A 16,983-nucleotide genomic window follows, 5' to 3' on the forward strand; every position below is an offset into this window, starting at 1 on the left:
GGCCGAGAAGCAACAGGTAAGCTCCAACGCCCCCCCCCCCCCGCAGCACGCCACCTTATCAGCAGAACGCTGGTGAGCTCCCGTCATCTATGGCGGCGTCCCCAGGCCTGTTGCAGACTGTGCAATGTCACCGCGCCTCTGCATGTGTTGAGTAACTAGTGTACAAACAATGTTTAACTCTACAAATAGGTCTGGGCCCAGAGTATCTGAGGGATTGTCTTAGTCTATGTTCCTCTCAGGGTGCTTTGCTCTGTGAATACCAACAGGCTGGTGATCCCATTTGCGCAAGGTTCGTCTGGCCTCGACCCGGGCCTGGGCCTTTTCTGCCTGGTAGAATGAACTCCCAGAAGAGTTATAGGCCCTGCATGGACTAATGCAGTTTCACAGGGCTTGTTTGATGGAGCTCTTCCACCATGCTTTTGGTTGAGGCCGGGTGGAGACCGGATATTGTTGGTCCCTCCTCCTAAATTGTTCCCCAGTATCCCATATCCGGGTAGCATTTATCTTCCACTGGGTGTTGGCAGCTCTGTGTGCGTGTGGATGACGTGGGTGGATGGGGCAGTTTTTAATTGCTTCTTATTTATGTTTCTTGTTTTAAACTCTGTATTTTGAAACCTGATGTTAACCATTGTGAGCCAGCTGGCTGGGAGTGGTGGCCTACAAGTCCAAGGAAATAAAATAAATAAATCAACTTCATTGGATGTCCTGAAGTTCTAGGATTTTGGATGAGGCAGAAAAACATCTCTGCCCACTCTGTCTCTAACCTATGCATAATGTTATAAACCTCTATGATGTCCCCCCCTTAGTTATCTCTTTTCTAAACTGAAAAGTCCCAAACTCTTCAACTTTTCCTTATAAGAAAGGGACTCCAACACATTGCAATTGTCTTGGTTACCCTCCTTTGTTCTTTTTCCAGCTCTGCAATGTCCTTTTGACAAGAACTGCTCACAGAATTCGAAATGAGGCTGAATTACAGATCTATAAAGGGACATTATAATATTGCCTGTTTTATTTTCAATCTCTTTCCTAATAAGCCACATCACAGGATTTGCCTTTCTCTGGAATCACTACCTCAGAAAGAAAACCCATGATCTCAAAAGCTATGAATAACATGCTAATTAGATAGTTTCCCAGACCTGAATAAAGACTCTGGTGAATATTCTTAGCCCCCTAAAATACATTGTAACACCCACAGGCTATATGCTTTTGGAATCTACACCAAACATTTCAGGGTTTCTGTTCCAGATCGCAGAGCAATTAAAAATTGTTTCATACCATTTGCCTTCTTAAACAGTTCCACTGCATCAGGGTTCAATGCTAGCAATTTCTGGGCAACTTCTATAAGAGAGACCAAGATTTTCCGAAGCTCTGTCTGGAACTGCAAAAAAGGAAACAGTTAACAATATCTAACAAGTCAACTAAAAATAATGCATCTCATGCTACATCATCTGCACCAAATTTGAGAAGACTGTCTTTCTTTTTCTGCCTTGCCCTAGACAATAAAAAAAGACAATCTAATAAATCTTTATTATGGGAACAATTCTGAGTCTAGTAGCACCTTAAGACCAACAAAGTTTTATTCATGGTATGAGCTTCCGTGTACACACACACTTTTTCAGATACAAAGCCCTGATGGTTTTGGGGTGCTCATTCCACCAGGCAGGAGCCAGGGCCAAGAAATCTCTGGCTCTGGTTAAGACCAAACATATTTCCTTGGGTCCAGGGATCCTCAATTGGTTAGTATTGCTCAATTGTAGTGTTCTCTGGGAAACATATTCAGAAAGGCAGTCCCTCAGATACACAGGGCCCTGATCACATAAGGATTTACAGGTGAGCACTAAGACACTGAACCGGATCTGGAATTCAATTAGGAGCAAATGCAACTACTGCAGAACTGGTCTTATATGGGCTCTCTATAGTGTACATGTGAAAACCCTGGCAGCCAGCTTGGAGTAGAGGTTAAGAGTGGTGGCTTCTAATCTGGAGAGCCAGGTTTGATTCCCCACTCTTTCACATGCAGCCAAGTGGGTGACCTTGGGCTTGTCACAGCCCTGTTACAGCTGTTTTGACCCACGCAGTAATATCAGGGCTCTCTCAGCCTCACCTGCCTCACAGGGTGTCTGTTGTGGGGAGTGGAAAGGGAAGGGGATTGTAAGCTGCTTTCTGATAGAGAAAAGCAACATATAAATACCAACTCTTCTTCATCTTGTACCACTTGCAATTTCTGGAACAGGTCAAGGGTAGGCCTGTATAGAGTAAGTTACAGAAATCAAGTCCGGAGGTGGCCATTGCATGGATTACAAAGACCAATGTTCTGGGGCCAGATAGGGTGCTAGTAGCCTGATTTGGTGTACATGAAAAAATGCCAGCTGAACTACATTTGTGACCTGAGGCATCAAAGATCACTCCCAGGTTCCTGGCTGATTGTGCAAGTTGTACCCTGTCTAGCCAAGGGAGGCATGTTTCTTGGTCTGGTCCCTTCTCAGCCAGAGAACATCCATCTTTGAAGGGTTCAGTTTAAGGCTTTAAGCCATTCCATCACTGCAGACACTTCTGGATCAGGACAGGTTCTGATCATTGCTGGAGAAGACTTCTACTATTTTGACTCAGTGGTCTTTTAAAAATGTTGCCCTTTTTAAAAACTGCTGTTGTTTGGACTCTTCTGGAGTTTGCTTGGGATTTATAGGGATTGATTTTTTAAAGACATTTTCTAGAAGTTTTTTTGGGGGGGACATTGCATTTACCTGTTCATGCATCAAGAGAACGAGTGCTTCTGGTTTCAGTGCTTACTGAGTTAGATTGGTTCTGCAGTGCTAATTAGGCTTTTAAGAAGGATTGTTAGGAATTTTAAAAATTAAAGTTAAAACATAGGGCTTTATAATTCCATCCTTTTAAACTAGGTTATTTTTAATGTATTGAAAGAGGAAAGGTTATTCAGGTTAAAACTGGGAGGAACTGTTTAATAGCTAGTGACTTTTAAGAACAGTGGCAGATTGTGCTCTGTCTTCTTGACAGAAGGCAGGCACGTTTAGAGAAATGTCCTTATTCCTATAGTTTTCCTGCTGTTTTTAAATTTTAAATGTCTTTTGTATAATATGCACCAAGAAAGTTTTTTATAATAAATATTATAGAATATTGAAAAAGAGTTCCTGGACTCTGACTGTGGTTTTGGAGCCTGCTTGTCAATCAGTTCTGAGACCGAAGACAAGGGCATTGCTATCAAAGTTGGTGTTCAGGCAGGTAGCTTTAAGACAGAGTGCCCTCCCGTTCCTGTATGTCACAAGCGGTGGTGTTACGTGACATTCCCAATGAGTTTTCATTGGATTGGGCCGTGAGAATTCCGCAGGAGCTGTCAGAGTTCCGCAGGGCCTGAAAAACGGAGGTCTTCCACCAGGACTTTGGTTGAGGTCAGAGCCAAGAACAATGGAGGACCCTTCTCAGCTTATGCAATAACACCCAGCATACTCCACCCTGGGGGGGGGGGGGTGGATGGCTGCAGGGATAGGGGAAGGGATTATACCACCAATCTTGTTTTATCCACTTTTATCTATGTTTTGTTGTGGAATGGGGTTTTATATTTGGGGGGGGGGGTTATATTGTACCCTGCCACTATTTCCCTGAGATTGGTGGGCTAAAAATGTAAAGAAGGAAGGAATAAATTAATAAATGAATTTTTTTTTGAAAAATCTGATCTCTGATGTTCTTCTCTAAAGGACTATACCAAATTTCCAAATCGGATATTAGGCCTTTGCAAGCTTCTTCTGTTGCCAGGACCTTCCTGCTGTGTTTGATGCAGATAAGGAACTAGAGCCCTATGGCTATTTCAGGGTCCAATTTTGCATTGATTCAGTCCATTCTTCTTAGTTGATGTAGACAAGGCCCAGGCAACCATCCAGGCAACCGTGGGTCCTCTTGAGCAATTTCCCTCATAGCTGGTAAAAGCTGGAGGTGAGGAAATCATCAACCTACCCCTGAACTCAGAGACATTCCCCAGAGAGATTAAAAGAGGACATGGTCAAGCCATTACCGAAAAAGCAATGGCTGGATCCTTCTGACCAGGCCAACTACTGCCGGATCTCACACTTAGCATTCCTGGGTGGTTAAATGGGCAGTTGCAGAATGGCTGCAGGGGTTCTTAAAGGAAACATCGACACTTGATCCATTCAGGTTGGGCTTCCAGCATGGCCATTGGTAGAGATGGCATTGGTTGCCCTGACAGATTATGTCATAGAATCAAAGAATCATAGAGTTGGAGGATGCCTCTAGGGTCATCTAGTCCAACCTCTTGCAGAATTCAGGAAATTCACACCTACCGGCCTACCCAGTGAACCCAATACCATAACCAGATGATGCCCTCCTAAAAAAACACACACACACAAAAACAAACAAAAAAACAAAAACACAAAAACAAAACCCGGCCTGAAGGAAATTTGCTTCCCAACCCCAAAGTGGCAATCAGCATTTCAAAAGTAGCAATCAGCCACAAGAGCCAAGCATGGACTCAATCCCTTGTGCCCAGCCACCTACAATCTGCCTAAATTCAAAGAATCAGTGTTTCTGCTTTAAAACGTCCAAGGAATGAGAAGTCACCACCTCCCAAGGTAGCCTGTTCCACAGAGTAACTGCTCTGCCAGGAACGTCTTCCAGATGTTTAGCTGAAAATTCTTTTGAATTAATTTCATCCCATTGGTTCTGGTCCTACCCTCAAGGCCGAGAAAACTGAATCTGGGAGAGTTGGAGCTACTGCTGACTAGACCTGACAACAGTATGGTTCACTATCAGCTTTTGACCTACTTCCTAGCCGAAATGGGGATCCAAGGCACAGCCCTTAAATGGCTGCAAGTCTTTTCTCCAAGGTCAGGGACAGAGGATGGTATTTGGGGGGAGCCTCTCCTAGCGTCACGCCCACAACTGTGGGGTCCTGCCGGGAGCAATACTCTTCCCAATGTTATTTAACATCCACATGAGCTCCCTTGCCCAGCTGATCTGGGGGTTTGGGCTGGGTTGTCACCAGTATGCTGATGACACCCAGCTATTCCTGTTAATGGATGGCCACCAGTTGGCACTGTCAGACTGTTAGCTACATGCTTTAAGGCCATAGTGGACTGGCTCAAGTGAAGTCTGCTGAAATTGAATCCAGCCAAGACAGAGGTCCTCTGGGTGGACTGGTATATGGAGAAACAGTTGGTGCAGCTTCTGGCTCTTGACAGAGCCCAATCAACACAGATGTCTTCAGTCAGGAGCTTAGGTGTGATTCTGGATGCCTCCTTTTCAATGCAGGCCCAGATCATAAATGTTGCTTTTATTGCATTTTTCCACCTGTATGCAACTTATGCCCTATCTCTCAGCATTGGACTTAGACAGAGTGATCCACGCAACAGTCACCTCTAGATTAGACTTCTGCAACTAACTTTATGCAGGACTTCCCTTGAGAGTGCTCTGGAAATTCCATCTGGTTCAAAATGTGGCCACATGAGTACTTATAGGATCTGAGTGAAAGGCACACATAACACCAGATGCACTGATTCCAGGCTGGAGACCGGAACAGGTTCAAGGTTTTGGTGCAAACCTTTAAAGCCCTGAACGATCTGGGACCGGTGCATCTACAGGACCACCTCGTCCATCCCCAACCCAAAACAGCATGAAGGCCATCTGACCTAAACCTGTGCAGGATCCCCAGCACAGAGGAAGTGAGATTGGCCTCAACCAGAGCCAGGGTTTTCTCAGTCTTGGCCGCGTTCCTGGGGGACTGCTATGCCAAAAAAGATCAGGGCCCTGCCAGACCTTAATCTGTTCTGCAGGACCTGCAAGACAGAGTTGCTCCACCAGGCTTACAGTTGAGGCTCAAATAGAGCATCAGGAAGTGCTGGTCTCACTGCTGAAATACAGAAAAGCTTGGCCCTCCAAGGACTTTGACACACACACACACCCAGTCTAAATGAGGTCATGGACTAATGCATGATAGGTTTTAATGTTAATCTCTTTTATTATGAATGTGATGTTTTAAACTAAGTTGTTACCCACTCTAAGCTATTCAGGAAGGATGGGATATATAAATTGTTTTATTAATTATTAATTATTTCTTGAACAAAGAGAGGACTGAGGAAAGAGCGCTTCTTCCTTTCCCAGCATGTGGCAGTTTGGACGGGAAAGGCCAGTTCTGGATAGGAGTGGTGGAAGAGCACTCTAGAGGCACAGAAATCTCTGGAATCCGACAGAAATCCTCCCCACAGTTGGCGTGTACAGAAGAGTTGTTGTTCTGTACCCCGCTTTTTATTACCCGAAGGAAGTGGCTTACCTTCCCTTCCTCTCCCCACAATAGATATCCTATGAGGTAGGTGAGGCTGAGAGAGCTCTGAGAGAGCTGTGACTGGTCCAAGGTCACCCAGCTGGCTACAAGAAGTGGAGTGGGGAATCAAACCCAGTTCTCCAGATTAGAAGCCACTGTTCTTAACCACTACAACACTCTAGCTCTCACAAAGAGAAACCTATAAAGAAGCCAAAAGACAAACCTACAGTTACCACAATGAAAGCCAAGCAAAGGGGAAATGCTCAAGTTAGTTCTAGCAAAAAGCTCAGACTGAAGTAGTGAACAAAGCAGCTTCTGCGGGGAGATTATGAAAAATGCCTACAAAAGAACGGGCAGGGAGGATTGTTCCCAGAGCTGCAACAGTAGAGAAGAGAAACAGAGTACTTACATCCCTCATGCTGTGGTGAGCCACGCTGCGGTCTACACTGTGGGATGGGAGATTGGTGGTTGCTTTCAGAATTGCTTCCTTATCTGGAGCTTTCTGTTCCAGCTTCCGCTAAATGAGATGAGAAATCTGTTCAAAACATGCCACGTGTTATGTGCAGAATGGGACTTCCCTCGTGTAGTCATTTGATAGGTGGATTGCTAAACCAAATAACTGTGGAATTACCATGGGAACATTTTAGCACTAATGAATTTAGAGGTTCAATGTCCAACCAAGTGCCTAGGATTATAATGAAAACATTGACAACTGGGTGCAAACTGAATAGCACTGTAAAATACCGTTAAAAACCAATTTGGATTGCAGCAAATCTTAGATCAGTGTATTGGACATACTGAGAGGTTCCTCCTCTCCAGAAGTGGTTTCGTTTTGGCCCTGTCTTCTGCCACAGAAATTAACCTGCTGCCTGCTTTTATGCCTGGCTGACCAACAACCTGTATTCTAAGATAGTAGTTTGTGTTAACAGGACTGTTATCAGTGTGACTGGACTACTGTGCAAAGAATACCTTTAGGTTTTTAGGATCTGAGGCTGGAAAAGCACAGAATAGATCTGGTTGGCACCAAAGCCTGCTATTTAGCAAAGTTTTTGTTTAATGTTACTGCTAACTACTTTTGCTTCAAATTTGCATTAAATCACTAAGCCAAGAAATATATACCATCATTGAAAATATGTTTCAGGTCAAATAATTCTTCCTTTTTATGAACCTTACAGTTAAACAACCCAAATACTTTTACATAATGATTGCGATCAGAGCAGTCATTTTCAACCTTCTGACCGTGGAGGAGCTGCCCCCGGGCCCTTCCCAGTCCCAGGGGCAGCGGAGAGGCCCCGCCCCCGCCAGATGCCAGGATCAGGTAGGAACCCCTGTAAGGGATGCCAGTCTGTTCTGACATAAGTACTAGGAAGCCTCCTTATAGAGATAGAAGTGGAGAGTTGTGCAAAATGCCTCCAATTCAATTAATGATTAATTAACTGACAAAGCCTATTCCATCAACAGAGAGGAGAGAAGAGTGATAGAAGATGAGAAGAGAGGAATCACCAAGTGCTTAAACTTACAGATGCCGGCCAATTCTCTGGTCAGCCATTTTGGGAAAGGGGAAGATAGGGAAGGAGTACAACTGCAGTCCAGCTTTGCAGGTGTCCTCCTGGTCACTTCCACAGTGGCAAGGAGGACTTGATCACTCCCCTGTCCATCTCTCTGCAGGAGCCTTCACAGGAGCTGAGACTTACACTTTTGTTGGAGGAGGACCACGGGGTTGTGACGTGGTGGTTCTAGGCCTATTCTGCCACTGGCCCTTCACTCATTATTGCCTGATGCGCAGTTGTGGTCCCAGATTTGGTCTCCGATTTGCTTTAGAGAACCAGCTCATTCTTGGACAGCCCCAGACTGCCGAGCACAAATGTCTGGCTGACACTCCAGGACTGGAGGTGCTGTTGTTTCCTTGCAGGTTTACACCCTGATATGGGGGGGGGGGGGCTGGGAACTCCACCTTGCCAGCTTGAGCTCTGCTCCCAGCTAGTGTGCAACAACAGTGTGCAACAGGCTCTGAGTTACCAGATTAAGACCTTTAACACATGAGCTGAACTGGATGGGAGAGCCTGCGGACAACTGCTTGTTAGTCTTAAGGACCTTGGCTTACCAAGGCATTCTATCCTGGCCAGAGACAATATTAACAAGGTACCTCTCAGATGTTTGTCAGTCTCCCTGTTCATGAGAATACAAAACATATCTCTGATGACAAGTGAATGTTTTCTTACCCACTTTAGAGTGCTTATTCCTGCTGACCTATAACCCTTGCTCTTGTGGGCTTATAAATACCGTCTTTGCGAGGGTGAGATTACCAATCTGCCAATGGACTAAGGAACTCACTACTAACCTCCTAAAAAAATGGTTCTTATTTCTGTAAGGTTGCCTAGAGTCAGTGTACCTTTATTGGTATAAAAAAGGCAAAATTTAAACAATTACAGTTACAGAATCCATAGTGGAAAGGTTTTTGTTTAAAATTACCAAAAAGACTTGGCTACTTTTACAATTATTGCAGAGTCCTTAACATGCAGTATAGTTTCTAGTGTAAGGCTGGCTAATTAGGATAATAACCAGAGAGTTCCCACTCACTGTGGGAAGATCAGGCAAGGGCAACTTTAACATAGGATTTATAAATATAGTTTGTTACTGTATTCATTGGTATTGTAATCAGGAGGGCGGGAGGGAGAATTCAGATTGTAGTGAATTCTCCCCTTTCCATCTACTCCAGCCCCATCATTTGCCACTGGGGGGGGGAGTTGGACATTACCATATATGGTCATACCACCTGATTATTTTTAATAACACACACATATATAATTTATTAACTTCCACACAATCAAGGGAACCCTTCGGGGCCATCACAAAACCCCAGGGTTTCAGGAAAGCCAGGCTGAGAAAGAAGAAGAGTTGGTTCTTATATGCCGCTATTCTCTTCCCACTGACTTTGGGGAATCCGTGCTGGGGATACAATATGAAACTACATGGATTTTAGACTCTTGCTCTACCCAGACCCTAGGAAATCCAGCTGTGGTCCAGGGTTTCAGGTTAGAGCTGGAGGTGCAGGAACAGCCTTTAACATTTGCACAATTGGATGGGGACCAGGTGAGGTAGGTGAGGCTGAGAGAGCCCTGATATTACTGCTCAGTCAGAACAGCTTTATCAATGCTGTGGCGAGCCTGAGGTCACCCAGCTGGCTGCATGTGGGGGAGCGCAGAATTGAACCCGGATTGCCAGACTATAAGTCCACCAACTTGCTTCACGGAGTGCGCTCGCTCTGCTGTGCTGCTCTGGGTCTGGCCCCAGCTGGGCGGGGAGCAGGTGGCCGAGGCCGGATGGGGGATCCAAAGTGGCCCACATCCCTTTACTGATGTCTCCAAATCAATTTTGTCTGAGGGAGGGTGCCTGCACATGAAAGTTCACCACAGCCTTTGGGCTCACCACAGTACTGATAAAGCTGTTCTGACCGAGCAGTATTATCAAGGCTCTCTCAGCCTCACCCACCTCACAGGGTGTCTGTTCTGGGGAGAGGAAAGGGAAGGCGACTGTAAGCCGCTTTCATACTCCTTCAGGTAGAGAAAAGTGGCACATAGGAACCAACACTACTACTTCTTCAAGAGGGTGGGGGGGAAGAGGCATCCACTTTAATGTATTTTTGCAAATGCATTGCAATAACATCTGGTAACTTACATGCATGACCAAGCCAAGGTGGAAGGGGGGAGGCACTGAGGGATATTTTAGAAGAAGAAGAGTTAGTTCTTATATGCCGTTTTTCTCTACCCGAAGGAGGCTCAAAGCGGCTTACGTCTCCTTCCCTTTCCTCTCCCCACAACAGACACCCTGTGAGGTGGGTGAGGCTGAGAGAGCCCCGATATCACTGCTTGGTCAGAACAGTTTTATCAGTGCCGTGGCGGGCCCAAAGTCACCCAGCTGGCTGCATGTGGGGAAGTGCAGAATCGAACCCCGAATGCCAGATTAGAAGTCTGCACTCCTAACCACTAAACCAAACTGGCTCTCCAGCTATTGGGCACTTTTTTTGGGGGGGGGGGAACTGCTTGTGACCAATCACAGAGGGTTTTTCTTTTTTTGAAAATCTGTGCACGGTCAGAGGGTATAAAAGCAAGGGTCTTACCGGACTCCACTGCTTGCCGAACTGCATTTTCTGGTGGAGAGGAGAGACTTACTCTGACTCCCATAGACTTTGTTGGCTGACTTCTGCTGCTTGAACCTTCCTGATCTGCCTGCCTAGAATCCTTGATCATCACTGGAGAAGGCTGTAACTGGATTGGCTGGAGGGATTCTTTTAGTTTCTCTTTTATCTCATTCTTTGGGTTTCTGTGGGTGTGCAGTGGCTGTGGGGGGGATTTTGTGATTTTCATTCTTTAAAAAAAATTATTTTAAAACTTAAAATTGTTTGGATTCTATGTGTGGGTCGGAAAAAAATAGATTCTCTGATCTGTTCATAACTTCCCATAATTGTAAATAATGGAGGCTGGATGGGAGCATTCTCTGCTATCCAATTGTTTTGAAACTTGGGGTTCTTTTGAAAATACTAAGGATGATTTAGCCAATTCAGGCTGGATCAGAAACAGCCGGGATTTTCTTTTCTACCTTTACCTTTAGTTGTGTTATGTCGCCATATATGTCTTGGATGTTGGTTTCTGTCAGGATATTGTTATATTTTTAGGGGTATTTTATTGGGATTTATAGTGAATGTAACCCGCCACGAGCCTTCCGGGAGTGGCAGGCTAAAAGTCAAACAATAACAACAACAACTTTCGTTAGGCACTGGGAAAAAGGGCTTTGGAAGTGTTCATTACTAAAACTGGGTTCAGGGGGATAGCTGGGGGAGAGTATAGATAAGGGGCCTGTCCCGTCGTGTATTCATTTGAGCAAGGATTTAAAGATGCTACGTTGGTTATATTTTCAATTAAGAGATTTTCTTCAACAAAGTCTGCTTATTATGAATAATCAATTGAAGCTTCATACCATGTAGACAGAGCCCAAGTTAGAAAATGTTCCGGCTTTAAGGAAGCAAGAAGTAAATCAGGGATCCTCAGCGTTCCTTCTGTAACTTGGGCTATAACACCTTGAAATATCCACCAGCAACCTGAAAACACAAGAAACCCTCCAAACTTACCTTTTCCTCTTCAGAAACATCAGCCATTTTGGGAGGGGTAGGAGGACCTCTCTTCTTTACCAGCACCAAAACATCTAATACGGAAAAGGAATTGGGACACAAGAACACAAGGTGGAATATTTTCTGCTTTGAAACAGGTAAAAAAGGGGGGACAGGCACCAAGAAAATGATTTTGGTTTAGTCACCAGTGATGGGAGATAATGCTACAAAGAGGAACTACACTTCAGGAATCAGGAATCAATTACTATTGGTCCCTTTTAAAAGGTTTCAGAAGGCAGCAGTCTTTTAAAACTAAGTAATAAATAATATTTAAATATAAATAGTCATTTAGCTTTATATATGCTAGGCATAATCAAAGCATAAAAGTTTCATTGGTCATTATTATTACTAGAAATTAAGCCTGCTGTATGAAAAATAAAGCGGGCGCTAGAGGGCAGTGAGTGTGCGCAGGAGTTTCCCCTCCCCCCCCCAAGACCCCTTGCCCCACTGGGAGGGAGGGAGGGAAGAAAGGCAGGCAGGCAGGTGTAGAGAAAGGGAGAAAGAAAGAAAGAGAGAGAGAGAAGGGGAGAAAGCAGAGTAAGCCATGAGAGAAAGAATGGGAGAAAGAAAGGCAGAAGAGAAATGGATGGATGTGAGTGAGAAAGTGCCTATAAGGAGGAAGAGCTTAACCTTCTAATGTAGACAGAGTGATGTAATTTATAAGACACTACAGAGCTTGCATGAGATGATGCCCATGAATAGAATGTAGTACTGGATGGATACTAATTGTTCAAGAAAAAGAACTGGACTCTAGGCTCTTTGCTCTCAGGAGTGCCTCAGTGCCTGGAGCCAGCAGCAGGTAAGGGGAGAGGGCCCTGGGCGAAGGGTGGTGGTGGAGGGCCTGCTAACGCTAACAAGGGCCTCCCGGCCTGCTAGGCTGGGCCTGCTAAGGAGCTCTGTCCCGGGCCTGCTAACAAGCTGGCCAGCCCCCGCCTACCCCACTTGATCCGGCTACAGCCCAAAGCCACCTTAAGCTGCCTGGCCAGGGGCCAGGGGAGGGGACTCTTTCAAAGCCTGTTCTTAGGAACGGGCTTTGAAGCTAGTATATCTTAAACACCACCCCGCGGCGCAGCGCACCGCAGAATAAATAAAAGAGTAAGGGCTCTGTGGGAGGAGTTAGGGCGGAACCCGTCCGGGATAAAAACTCGGAGAGGGCCAATTGGGAGGCGCGCTGCGCTACGCGGCTTCGCTCCCGGGGCGAGAGGAGGCCATTTTGGCCTTTCGGGAGGGTGGGGGGGCGGCAGCCAGCCTCCTGTCGCCCCGGGAGCGGCTTTGCTCCCGGGGCGAGAGGAGGCCGTTTTGGCCTTTCGGGAGGGGGGGGGGGCGGCAGCCGGCCTCCAGCCAAGCAAGAGGAGGCCGTTTTCGGCCTTTCGGAAGGGTGGGGGAGGGGCCCGCAGCTGGCCTCCTGTCAGAAAGCTGTTCTCTCTGACTTCTCTCGACCCCGGGATAGCCTCACCGCCGTGAGGCCGCTCCCGCCGCCAAGACAAGACAGGCTCCTAGCACCCATTTTATTCAGACATAAAACGGGCTTAATTTCTAGTATGTATATATAAAGAGGGTTTGCTTATCGGGAAATACTGAAAGAGGCAGGTGAAACTAAGGGAAGGAAGGACAAAAATTATCATGATTGGAGTCTGCTGCAGTCTGTTTCACCAGGGTGAGGAGGGGGATGCTGCCCTCCTAGAGCAGCTAGACAGTGTAGTTATGGGTTATTTCAGCTTCCCTGAGGTATGCTAGGAGACAAAATCAGCTAAGCATCCAGAGTCAAAACAGAGCCAACAACTCACTTTTCCAATGGTGGAAAAAAAATAAGAGGGGCTCAAACAAGGTCAGCTTAAGTTAATCAACAGGCAATAGTTGGTAAATGGGGTCAAAGTGGTAGGGACCTTAGGGGGGGAAGTGATCATGTCCTCCTACAATTCCTTTAGCAACGAGGAGACAAGGAAGTTCATAGCTAGTTGAGTATATTTTAGCAGGGCAGACTTTAATGAACTCAGGGGCATGATGAGAGCCATTCCATGAGCTTAGAAGAGGACAGGGAGCTGTTGATGTTGGCAGCAGAGGATAGAAGTCACAATAATTGGTTTAAATTACAGGTGGAAAAGTACTGGCTGGATATCAGGAAAACATTTTTTACAGTAAGAGTCGTTCAGCAGTGGAATCAGCAGCCTAGGGAAGTAGTGAGCTCCACCTCATTGGCAATCTTCAAGCTGCCCCTTTCCCACTTTGCTCTGGTGACAATTCTCAAGCAGAAGACCCTTTGCAGCAGTGGGGAGAAGCACCCCGACACACACTGTCTTGGATCCCAATCATATTTGCTAATGGAAGAGGGGCAATTTTTGCCAATTACATCCTCCTTGTTTAAACTTCTGATTCATTCACTCTTCCTGCTGCTATAGGTTCTCTTTCTCGCCAGGAGCACCTCCGTTTTACAGGCCCTGCAGAACTGTGAAAGCTCCATGAGGGCCCTTAGCATTCTCAGGAGCTCATTCCACCAGGTTGGGTTAAGGACCAAAAAGGCCCTGGCCCTGTTCAAGGTCAGGCAAACATCCCTTGAACCAGGGACCTGCAATAGATTAGCACCCACAGAGCAAAGCACCCTGTGGAGGGAATAAGTATAGGTGGTCCCGCAGATATGCAGGGCCCAGACCGCGGATGGCCTTAAAGTTTAATACCAAAATCTTGAACCAAAATCCAGGAAGCAACCAGCAACCGATTTAGCTGCCTCAGCACAGGCTGGATATGGGCCCTCTAAAATGTTCCTGTGAGGATCCTAGCAGCCATATTCTGCACCAGCTGCAGTTTCCAGGTCAGAGACAAGGGCAGGCCTGCATAGAGCAAGGTACAGAAGTCCAATGTCGAGGTGACTGCTGCATGGGTGACTGTGGCTAAGCAATCTAATGACAGACAGGGCACTAGTAGTCTTGCATGGCGAAGATGGAAAAATTATGAGAGGGCTACTCCTGTGACTGGGCCTCCATAGACAGGGAAGCATCCAGGATCACTCCCAGGTTCTTGGCCAAGGGTGAGATGGCCAGTTGCACCCCAGCCAGGGTGGATAATAGCAAGACTCACAGCGACCACTGAACCAGTTATAACCTGGCATATGACTGACATCTTAACTGCATTATCACATTTCTTGGATTACTGGCTGCTGAGGAGTAGTTTCACTGTAAAGCTAACATACCTCTATCTTTAATGTTTTCTTCCGAGATGGTTTTTGTATCACTCAGCACCTTTTCTGAAGCAGCATGGATCAATTTGTGATGTGTTACACTTTTTGGATCCTCCAAACTCTCAGGCACACACTAGGCAAAAACAAAAAACACCAAAACATGTTACAAAATATCAGAGAAACATATGAGTCTTCTGTATTCAGCTGTCATGTTGCCAAGGGTCTAGACCAGCCTTTCTCAACTTATTTACCATTAAGAAAGAAATCCCTGAAATATTCTTCAGGCTTAGAGAAAACCCCAAAGTGGCACAATCATGCAGAATATGGTTGGAAATATAGGCCCTTCCCACCCCCACCAGGCCCATCACTGGCCATTTTGGGAGAGGAGGAATTGAGTAGACATGACTATATATGGTTATATCACAGTACACGTTTAATAAATTTTTTAAAATATATTTACAAATTAATTAACCCCCATCCATTCAGGAAACCCTTCCAGGGCCATCAGGAAACCCCAGGGTTTCACATAACTCTAGTTGAGAAAGCCTGGTCTAGACTGGACAAATATAGAGAAGTTTCTTCTTAGCTTGAACAATTAAAGGTAAAGGTATCCCCTGTGCAAGCACCGAGTCATGTCTGACCCTTGGGGTGACGCCCTCTAGCGTTTTCATGGCAGACTCAATACGGGGTGGTTTGCCAGTGCCTTCCCCAGTCATTACCGTTTACCCCCCAGCAAGCTGGGTACTCATTTTACCGACCAAACTTTGCCTACTTTCCTGAATGATGGGGCAGGGGCCACACCAGGGAAACAAGAGCTCAATGCAGCCCATTTGGGACAGATCCCCCACCACTAAGATCTGCTTGCAGTGCCTCCATCATCAGCAGTGAGGCAGGTGACAGCCAGAGACAGGTTTTTTTCAGTTGTGGCACCTTGTCTGTGGCACACCCTTTCACTTGAGGATGATCTGGTACCTAAGTTACTTTCTTTTAAGTGTTAGGAGAAAATATTTTTTTAATCTAGGTTTCAATTAAAGGGATAAAAATTGAGTCCAGTGGCACCTTTATGACCAAAAGGGTTTTATTCAAGGCATAAGATTTTGTGTGCCTACAAGCACACTTCCTCAGATACAATGAAATGGGAAATACTAACCCACACATATAGGTAGACCAGGGATTCCTATCTCCCTTGGCACCCTGGGGAGATGCACCCTGTCCCCTTTCCCTTCCCTGCATCTCATGCTGTAGTGCCTTAGCTTTTCCCCCATATGATGCTCCACTGATGGTAGTGGTGGGTGATTGCTAGTCTTTTCCCAACTTCATGGAGGTGAGCATAAATAAGGATTGCCGCATGGGTGTAGGATGCCTTTGTAGAGGGCGGTAGATGCCAAAGAAGGATGCTGTTCTAAGCTGTGGAGCAGATCCTGCTTAGGTAAATCTTTCCTGAGTTCTCAGCATCTGGATTGGACTGAAAATTATGAGAATGTACCCGCCCTCAGTAGTGTCTCTTGTCATAGAATTAGACAGTTGGAAGGGGTCATATAGGTCAATACCTTCTTTGTTTTCTCACAAGGAAATACTCAATTGGGGGGCACTTGGGGTGGTTTAAAGGTATCCCCTGTGTAAGCACCGAGTCATGTCTGACCCTTGGGGTGATGCCCTCTAGCGTTTTCATGGCAGACTCAATACGGGGTGGTTTGCCAGTGCCTTCCCCAGTCATTACCGTTTACCCCACAGCAAGCTGGGTACTGATTTTACCAACCTCGGAAGGATGGAAGACTGAGTTGACCTTGAGCCAGCTGCTGGAATTGAACTCTCAGCCTCATGGGCAGAGCTTTCAGACAATATTTCTGCTGCCTTACCACTCTGCGCCACAAGAGGCTCTAATTGGGGTGGTTTACAGCATAATAAATACATTAAGACAATAATCATAACTAATATAGCCATGAACAATTAAAATGTTAAGCAATTGTAAAAAAAAAAAAAAGCATAGGATTCCAGTTGTTAATGTAATCTTTTTACCAGATTTTTATTTATTTATGTGTTTGTTTGTTTATTTATTTATTTCAGGGGGACTCTTCCAGGATCTTATAGAATTGATAAAGAGGTTATTCAGAAATATTTGGCTACTTTAAATTAAATCTCCAGGGCTTGATTATTAACATCCAAGGCAGTTGAAAGAACTGGAAGAGGAAATCTCAGAACCTATACAATTATCTTTGAAAAGTTCAGGAGAACACTGGACTGAAGGAGGACAAGTGTAGTCCCTGTTTTTACAAAGGGGAAAAATACCAATCAGTCAGTTTAACAGCAACACCAGGCAAGGTTTTGGAACAGATCAGTGTGTAAGCCCTT

The 16,983-nt window shown here is 45.6% G+C and overlaps 1 protein-coding gene across 2 annotated transcripts in view; it reads right to left on the reverse strand.

Annotated features, from left to right (window-relative positions):
* UBAC1 (UBA domain containing 1) overlaps positions 1-16,983 on the reverse strand; it is a 58,018-nt gene that overhangs the window by 27,655 nt on the left and 13,380 nt on the right. Inside the window, exons 2-5 of one of the 2 annotated variants that reach the window (XM_077306209.1) lie at positions 14,644-14,764; positions 11,418-11,491; positions 6,699-6,806; positions 1,276-1,378 (exon numbers count right to left, since the gene is read on the reverse strand). In XM_077306209.1, coding sequence (XP_077162324.1) covers positions 1,276-1,378; positions 6,699-6,806; positions 11,418-11,491; positions 14,644-14,764 — 406 coding nt within the window. The remainder of the gene's footprint in view (positions 1-1,275; positions 1,379-6,698; positions 6,807-11,417; positions 11,492-14,643; positions 14,765-16,983) is intronic. The other variant, XM_077306210.1, reaches the window with a different exon arrangement.

This window comes from Paroedura picta, chromosome 12 (assembly GCF_049243985.1).
Source record: "Paroedura picta isolate Pp20150507F chromosome 12, Ppicta_v3.0, whole genome shotgun sequence".
NCBI classification, from domain to species: Eukaryota; Metazoa; Chordata; class Lepidosauria; order Squamata; family Gekkonidae; genus Paroedura; species Paroedura picta.